This window comes from Gavialis gangeticus, unplaced genomic scaffold (genome assembly GCF_001723915.1).
Source record: "Gavialis gangeticus isolate Ggan-Ray unplaced genomic scaffold, GavGan_comp1, whole genome shotgun sequence".
Lineage (NCBI taxonomy): Eukaryota > Metazoa > Chordata > Crocodylia > Gavialidae > Gavialis > Gavialis gangeticus.
Window position 1 is genome coordinate 160,493,532 of NW_017729032.1, and position 9,426 is coordinate 160,502,957.

Below are 9,426 nucleotides of genomic sequence, written 5' to 3' on the forward strand. Positions count from 1 at the left end.
TAGTACTTCCTTTTGGAAGTACTAAGCATAGTGCAGTACAGGCTGTTACTACGCTGTGCAGGTGGCACATGCTTAGATTGAGGGAAGCACATGACTAGCAGCGCGCTATAGCCAGGAAGCATGCCACTATGGTGACGTAACTGGCAATTACATGTAGATGCACGTGATTGCTATGTCACTGTACAGCACCATGCAGTGATGTAGCATATTGTAGGCCTGTGTGAAGTGGGTAGTATTCGCTTCAGATTTGGATTCAGACAATTCAGGGGACAGTGATTCAATTCGGTGATTCAAATCATTCTCCCAAATTGATTTGACTGAATCTGATTTGGAGATTCGGCTGCTGCTGAATCACCCAAATCACACAGGCCTCATCTCCTGCCTACTCTCAATGGCTGTCCCGCCTACCTCAGCTTCCGGCTCTTTGGAAAAAAAAAAGCCCCATTCACTGGCTGCTGCCAGGTGGGGGGGTAATCCCCACTGCCCCCCCACTGCATGGGGGCCTCTGCCATGAACCCCAAGACTCCTGCCCAATCCCATGGCTGTCCTGCCCGCCCCAGCTCCAACCCTTAAACAAATTAAAAAATACCCTAGAATCACTGGCTCCTGCCCAGCGTGGGGTAAAGGGGGGTGTGATCCCCGCTGCCCTCCACTGCACTGTGCTGCATGGGGGGCTCTGCACAAGTCCCCAGAAGCCCCAAGGCTGCTGTAGGAGCCAGTGAGTAGAGGGGTTTTTCTTTATTTTTTTTTTTCTTAAAGTGCCAGAGCTGGGGCGGGCAGGGCAGCCATGGAAGGCGTTAGGGGAGCGGTCAGGGATTAGCAGGTGCTTGGGAGGGCTGGGGGAGCAGGCAGAGGGTGTGGCCTGGCAGGGGCCCCATGGTCCCCTCCCCCAGTCCCTCCTCCCCACCCCCTACTTACCAGCTCAGAGTCTGGGTCTGGCTCCCTGCTGCGGTGGGCAGGGACTGCCTGAATCACTGAAGCTCTCTGAATCTTATCTGAATTGATTAGGAGAGCTTTGAATCAATTTCGACTTTTTAACTGGTCCCCTGATTCAATTTGGATTTGGAGATTTGGCCACCAAATCAGGCTGAATCTTCTCTGAATTGAATCAGCACCAGAAACTTCACACAGCCCTAGTGTATCACTATGTCACTGTAGGATGATGTGTTAGATGCACCCACAGAGTAGGTTCTACATGTGCAGAATGGTGAATAGTTGTTTATCATAACTATTTTTTTCACTGTTTCTCCTAACTGAAAAATCAAGCATTCAGAGACCTCTAGTAGAGGTAAACGAATGAGTTTTTTATAATAACACTTACTGTATAATCATCTGCGATCCTGGTTTTCTCTGATTTAAAAAAAATCCCCAATTTTTGGTTAAAAGGAAGTAATCCCAAATCCACATTTTTCTGTGATTTCAGTGAAATGCTGCTAATATATAGATATGTATATATTGGTGTTTCATTTTGATCATGGCAAAATGTGGATTTGGGGTTACTTTTTTTAAACTGAAAATTGGGGATTTTTTAAAATCAAAGAAAACTGGGATCCCTGATAATCATCACAGCTTAAATATGCCAAATGTTATTGGTATTTTACCATGGGCCAATCAAGTAAAAGAAGAAGAAAATAAAATAAATAGCTGGATTATTAGGATTACTTGGTAATAAAATAATGATAAAGTAAAAATATATCTTTTGTTGTCAGGCTGATCCCGCAGAAAGGAGTGATGATTCTCCTACAATAGTAAGTCTTCTATTTCCATAAGGATCTACAGTTTTTTGCTGCCATGATCTATACACTTATCACTGTGTAAAGTATTATTACAAGCGTGCAAATAATATTCATGTCCAGGTGACAACTAAATATTTAATGCTTTTTATTATATACTTTTATTTACAAAATTCTGAAAAATTCCAGATCACAATCAGTGGATTTGGTAATAGAGATGCTTCAAAACATTTGATACTGTAGAGAGAGACCTTTCTACACATCTAATTTTCCACTAATTTCAGAAGGCAGTAAAACATCTTTTGATTATTATCTGATCTTGCATTTAGTCAAAGAAAAGGTGGCACACATGGTTTGTTTCCTTCTTTTAAGATAGTTTAACTAAAGACACAGAAAAACTTGAGCTCACATAAAGCATTGGTGCTCTATTGAGGCACAAACATTTGCCATAACCTGCCTTCTTTAAGCAATTTACTTTACATATCTTGCCTCAGTTCAGAAAACCATCCTAGACCTTAGAGGAATTAAATCCCAGCAAGAGTACTATAGATTTATAGAGTAACATAGATCTTGTGGGTCTATACAATACGTAGGGGATAGTAATTATGACACTTTAGTGCCTCACTCTTAAAGCAATAATGTGTCACAAACACAGTGAGGAGTATTAGGAGAATGCAGGAATTTACTTCTCACAATATCACCTAACCCTGCAACTCTCTGATACGACAAACTGATAGAAGTCCATCTTCCTTTTTAGCTTCTGTTAAAGAGCCATTAGCAAGGAAGGGGACCAAGAAGTCTCTTTTGAGCACAATAATTAAATTGCAAGTTGTGACCTTTCAAATTGTAACGGAGGAAAAATAACTTCCAAACAGAAAACAGTCAGTGGAGGGACATGCTTTGGAAGAAACTGCATATATCCACACTCTGTTTACACTAGGGAGAAATGGTCTTCATGTAAAGCTTGCATTAGAAAATGGAAAGTTGACATTATTAACGTCTATGCAGAGACTGAGTACTTTTTTTTCCCCATAATTGCTTTGATACTAGGTAAATGAGAACACCTACAGACTTGAACATTTTAATGTGAAGAAAAAGCACTTCTTGAAAATCAGAGCCCGTGGAAACAATTGTCCCATAAGTGAAAACTGGGGGGAATGGAGTGAAACAACTGAGTTTGGTAAGAATGGAAGACTGCATATTCTTGACCTAATTTTATCCCAGTAATTCCCTATCTATCTCACTTGCTATCTTGCACTCACAGGGCACATCTACATGAGACGCTTTACTGTGCATTAGATTAATTTAATGAGCAGTAAAATGTCACCATCTACTCATGCACAGGACTTACTACACAGTCAATTAGTCTAATGCACAGTTTGCTAGTACCTGTACTAGATCAGGTGTGGGCAATTATTTTGGTTGGAAGGCTGGCTGCTTAATGAGTTTTGGTGAGCTGTTGAGGACCACAAGGGTAGCCCTGCTGCTTGACAGGTGGCTCTATATCCTGGTTGCCATCTGGGGACCAGAAATCCTACCCCTAACCACTGACCATTGCCACCAGAAGTCCCTCCCCTTGTCCCTTCAAAATACTTCTTTTGGGAGGGGAGGGTTGCTACCTTGGAACCAGAAAAAAAACAATCAAACACCTACTATAATGTATTTTAATGTTTTTATATAAATATTGTTGTCACGATTTGTATTTGTGCAGTGTATATAGAGGTGATTGAATAATAACTCAAAAAATAAAGCTTTACTCTTGTGTATTGTGAACATGGGGTGTGGTTAGGGGTGTGTACATGGTGAAGTGTGGGGAGCGTGTGTGGTGGGTTTGTGACGGGTGTGTCTGTGTGTGTGGGGGCAATAGGGTATGTTGGAGGGGTGAATATGTGGGGAGGTTGTGGGGGGAGGATCTGGGTGTATGAGGTTTGTGGGGGGAGTGGAGACCCCACACACTTTCCTCCCCAGCACACAGCCCCTGCCAGTGGCAGGAGCAGCAGACTTGGGGTGCTCATTGCTCATGACTGGTGCAAGCACTGCTGCTGGCAGTGTGTGGCTCTGGCCAGTATTGCACATGGGGGTGAGAAGCACAGTTCAGCTGACCCACCTCTATCATGTGGGGCTCCATGTGGCACACATGCAGCTCTTGCACTCATGCACCATTGGAGGAAAGCCCCACACTATGGAGCCAGCTGCCTTTGCCACTCTCTGCCACGCAGGCACTGGGACTCCATGGTGAAGCAGGGCCTGGGGCTCCCCTCCACTTCTGCATGATAGAGGCAGCCAGCCAGGCTTTGCTCCTTGTCCCCATGTGCAGCGGTAGCTGGAGTTGCACACCTCTGGCAGCAGCACCTGCACTGGGCACAAGTGCCCCAACCACTCCACTTGGTGCTGCTGCCACCACTGGTGGAGGCTCTGTGCCATGGGTGGGGAGTGAGTAGGGGATTCCCACACCTCCCCACCCTCCCTTAAACCCACACCCTGCCACCCCGAGCACAGGCTCTGCACTGCTGCCAGCCCAAGTCCCATGCTCTGTCTTCCTGCACAGGTGCAGCTTCCCTTCCCTTCCTGCCCCCACCCCTTCCCTATCCAGTGCCTGGAGTGAGTGGGACACTGAAAAAGCTGAGCAGGTCCGTCAGCAACTACAGCACTGACAGCAGCAGCCCTGCTTGGAAGCTGCATGCTGGCAGGGCTGGGCCCTTCTATGCACAAGGGTGGGAGCGAGCCAGAATAGGATATGTTGCAAGGGTGTGGGTATATGTGGAATAGATGATGCATTGGCAAGGGATGAGGGGGACATGTGTCCCCCCTGAAATTGTCCCTTACTGGCTGGGGAGTGGGGAGCACTGGCTGGTGACTCCCTGAGAAGCACTGGTGGCATTTCCAGTTTTGCCAGTGACATTTCTGGGTTGCTGCTGGCACTTCTGGGATTGGCTGCTGGGGGACCCCCCGCACCAGTGATAGGCCACTGGTGCCCCCCCTAAAGCCAGACAGCACCAGTCGCCCATGATATGTGGGCATCTCACTCCCACCCTCATGGGCAGAAGAGCTGGGTGAGGTACAATTAATTAGTGGGCATCCATGGGCCAGATGAAATTACCTGCCAGGCAGAACCAGGCCTATGGGCTGTATTTTGCCTGCCCCTGTACTAGATTAACTACACATTAGCTACTGCACAGTAGTGCATGTGTAAACACTAACAGGTCCAAGGAGGTGATAATTCCCCTTTATGCAGTATTGGTTAAGCTGTAGTTGGAGTACTGCATCCAGTTTTGGGCGCCACACTTCAGGAGGGATGTGGACAACCTTGAAAGGGTTCAGAGGAGGGCCACTTATATGGTATGGGGCCTGCAGGCAAAACCTTACAAGGAGAGATCGAGGGCCCTGGATCTCTTTGGCCTCCACAAGAGAAAGCTGAGAGGTAATCTTGTGGACTCCTACAAATTCATCAGGGGAGGGGACAGGAAGGAATAGGAGATGCTCTGTTTACCAGGGCACCCTTTGGAGAAACTAGGAACAACAGCCACAAACTGTCAGAGAGCAGGTTTAGGTTAGACATCAGGAAGAACTTCTTTACAGTAAGGATTGCCAAAATCTGGAATGGACTTCCAAGGGAGGTAGTGCTCCCCACTACCTTGAGGGTCTTTAAAGGAGGCTAGACATGCACCTTGCTGGGATCATCTGACCCCAGTGCTGTTTCCTGCCCAGGGCAGGGGGTCAGACTCGATGATCTGCTAAGGTCCCTTCTGACCCAAACATCTATGAATCTATATAACCGAGAGCAAATCTGCCCAATTGTGACAGCAGCAGGGGGCTAGCCTTGTACCTGGGGCAGGGTCACATGGCTGTGATGCCTCTGTAGCTGGCTCAGACTGGTCTCCAGAGGCCTGGCCTGACCTGTGGGGCCTATGTCCCCAGTTGTTGCCTGCCCCTGGGTACCATGTCTTTCTGCTGTGGGCACGGGCCAGCCACAGCAGTCCTGCAGACCCTGGCTCTGCCCCCTGGGGCCTGTGTTTCCCCTGCCTGGCCCCCAGGCACCATGCCTCTGCTGTGGGCATATGGCAAGCCCAGATGACACCCAGAGTCCCTGCCTGAGGCCCCGAGGCTCTTGGCAGCACCTGTGATGGCAGTGTCCCTGACATCAGAGACATCAGCTTGGAGCCCCTACTGGACTAAGCAAAAGATCTGCGACCTCATAGTGGTCTGGGGTAGGGCAGACATGCAGCAGCAGTTTGGCTAGACTACTCAGTCAAATGTCTATATACAGGAGGAGATGGCGGCCTGCATGTGGAAGCGTTGCCAACAATGGTCCGAGCAACAGTGCAACGTAAAGGTCAAGGCCCTGCAGACTCAGTGGATCCACCTCATGGATCACAACCTCCAGTCCAGGGCTGCCCGCAGGACTATGTTCTTCATGCAACCGCTGGACTGCATCCTGGGTGCAAGGGACCTTGGCGAAGGCTGAGAGAGCATGAGGGCTAGCTCTTCCTGCTTGTTCCCCATGCTCCTGGCATTGGTATACAGGCAGCTAAGGCCCCCATCTGACACCCACAATTTCCTGAGATGCTATGGGAGAAACATTCTGTTAACATTTTCAAAAACAGTTATCTTAGTGTCCTCCACATGGGAGCTTTCCTTTGTGCCAGTCCCCAGGCATGCTCCACTTGGAGTTTCCCCACCTCCCAGTCACTTTAAAGCCCCGTTCAGGAGATCAGCCATCCTGGCTGAGAACAGGGACTTACCTCTCCACATGAGGTGGTTGCTGTCTCGTCCCAGAAGTCCTCTCTCCCTGAAGTGCATGCTGTGGTCAAAGAAACCAAAGCCCTCATGGTAGCACCACTGTTGGAGGCATCTGTTTACTTCTTCCACACAGCCTTCCCTCTTGGGTCCATGGCCTGCAGCAGGGAGCACAGAAGAAAAAACTACTTTAGCCCCCAACCCCCTGTAGTCACTCATGACCCAGTTGACTACTCCTGGCCATGTCATTCATTCCCATGTGGATGAGAAGCATGGGATAGTAGTCAGAGGGATGGACGAGCTTGGGCATCCTCTCCGCGACGTCCTGGATGCGGGCCCCAGGAAGGCAGCAGACCTCTTGGGCCAAGGGGTCCAGATGGCAAAGAGGCATGGAGGGACCTCAGGAGAAAGTCCCCACTACCCGGTGTCCCCTCCTAGGGGTGGGAGTACTTACCTCTGGAGTATTTACCAGCCCCTTTGTTGGGCTTCTGTCAGGCCCAGGCAGCAATCACACAGAAGACAGCAATCCCACAACGATCAGGACCAACCAGCAATGAACACTCACTCAACAGTCAGCAGTCACTCCCAGCCTCTCAGGGCACACACCACACCAAACAAGCAGTCAGCACAACCAGATACAGGCAGCTGGATCACTTACCTTTCCTGGGCAGGATCTGGTGCCTGGCTTCTCTCCTCCTTCCTCCTCTTGCCTCCAGCAACTGCCAGCAAACTGCTTTCCCTGTTGGCAGGCCCTGTTCACTTGGCAAGGTGCGTAGCATGCGTGTTCCCCAGGGACAAACAGTAGTAGCACAAGGTGTGCCACTGCTTCTTGTCCCCAGGGGAAACAAATGTCCACGCTTGTTTGGATGTGGCCTTGTATATGTGTTTTCACCCCTAAAGGTGCATGCCCACAAACCAGAACATGAATTTCCCTGTGGACAAGTAGCAACGGCACATATTTGTGCTGTTGTTAGTTGTCCCCAGGCATGCCCCTGCACATGCACTTTGGCATGCAGCAAATTGCCCCAGGTGCGGTAAGGGGTTGACATCAGCAGCCTTACCTGAAATCCTGAGGGCCTCCTGGGGCAGCAACAACAGTAATCTGACTGCTTGTAGCCTGGCCGGCAGCTGGAGCACAGCTCTGGCTGGCCATGTTCTGGCTACTCGTGGCGCATGCTGCTGCCAGGTGTGCCGTGCCACTTTTTTTTGGTGTGGCTTTTTTAGATACCAGGATTTCCCAGTATCTAAGTTTGCTGCCGCACTGCAAATATGCAGCACGGTGAATGGATTACCATGTTTTGTATGTGTTTTGAGGCACCTCAAAAGGGCTTTGGGGTACCACAAATCTTACATTCCCGCTCATGGGGATGCAGCCCAACTTTTCTAATGTTCCACAGCAACATACAGCATCCTTAAAAAGATCTCCTAGCACCCCAGGATGCTGTGGCACCTTTGTTGAGAATCACTGCTGGAAAGTAGCAAGTTAAAGGATTTTAAAAAAGACAGATTTTATACAATTATTCATTACTATCAAGCACCAAAGTGTTATTTTACTTCACTATATAAGAACCCATTTACTATGCTAGTAGTAACTAATTTGTGATTACTTTTCAGGTAATGATGAAGAATCTATGTCTTTAAGCATAATAGTTTTAATCTTTATACTTGGAACAGTCACAGTGGCACTGCTTGTGCTTCTTTTCTCCAGAAGGTAAATGTAACTAACCCTAATCAATTGCAATTGTGTCTGTTTTATTTATATGGTTATTGTTAATTTTTTCACTAGTACTAAAGTTTGCTGACTTGTCAACATTTTCATCCACTTTGTGCTGATGTAAATTACTTTAAAAAGTACAGGGCAGTTGAATATGAGACCCAGTATTTCTTTACTGGAGTAAAGGTCCTAATTATACTTAGAAGCATGACTTTGTTATTCAGTAACAAAACAAATAACATCAATCAAAATTTTAGATAATTTAAGAATATCACTCCACTTTGAGTTAATCTAATCAATTTTTTTAGTTCCCCTGTTCTTTATCGCAGGAAAGGAAAATAAGAACATTCCCCAACATAGAAGAGAAAATATATGCACGTGTTCTATACTAAATCATCTTTTTGTCCCATAGGTATTGTAATATGAGAATTTTTTTCCCTCCTATTCCACAACCAAAAAACAAATTTAGTGAATCTGCAGCCATTGATTCAAAAATACAGGTGTGTATATTTGTGTGTGTGTGCTGCTTGTATTTCAATTTTTATACGTTCTAGGAATTTCATGTGAAGTAAATATTTGGTGTTGGATGGAGTGTTTCATCCTAGAAGTGCTCTTATTGTAATGATGATAAATTAGTGATCCTTCACTACATATCTGCCATCAAAAGTAAAGATTGAATTATTAGATTTTTACCTGGGTTGGTAAATTTGCCTGTAATACCAAATTGATGTTTGTGTCTTGAAGATATCCAGAACAATACAACACTAACCAATGGATCTGCTAGAATGACAAAAAGTATACATGTCACAATCTTGATTTAAAATATGGAATTAAGTGAAAGAAATAAAGGCAAGCCTTTTGCCAGTACTGATGTATTTTATCTAAATTACTGTCTGAAATGTAATTTGAATTTTACCTGACTAAAATTCTACTTTACCTACAGTATATGTGGGTTAGTTTCTACTATGCATAACTAGGAAACAGAAAGAGAGATCACCAGGGATTCTGGTTTTCTCCGATAAAAAATTTCCCAATTTTCATGTTATAAAAGTAACCCAAAGATCCACATTTTTCCATGATTAAAATGAAACACCATTACACACATGCACACATGCCCTTGCACAAACACACACACACACACACACACACACACACACACAGTTTCACTTTGATCATGGAAAAATGTGGATTTTGGTTTACTTTTTTAACCCAAAAATTGTGGATTTTTTTTTTTTTTTTACA

The 9,426-nt window shown here is 46.2% G+C and overlaps 1 protein-coding gene across 3 annotated transcripts in view; it reads left to right on the forward strand.

The window, feature by feature from the left end:
- The window catches only part of LOC109303281 (granulocyte-macrophage colony-stimulating factor receptor subunit alpha-like), a 61,860-nt gene that overhangs the window by 51,297 nt on the left and 1,137 nt on the right, over positions 1-9,426 (forward strand). For 2 of the 3 annotated variants that reach the window (XM_019525457.1, XM_019525456.1), the window contains exons 8-11: positions 1,710-1,748; positions 2,784-2,913; positions 8,085-8,181; positions 8,597-8,684. In XM_019525457.1, the coding sequence (XP_019381002.1) occupies positions 1,710-1,748; positions 2,784-2,913; positions 8,085-8,181; positions 8,597-8,684 (354 nt within the window). Of the gene's footprint in view, positions 1-1,709; positions 1,749-2,783; positions 2,917-8,084; positions 8,182-8,596; positions 8,685-9,426 lie in introns of all 3 variants that reach the window. The other variant, XM_019525458.1, reaches the window with a different exon arrangement.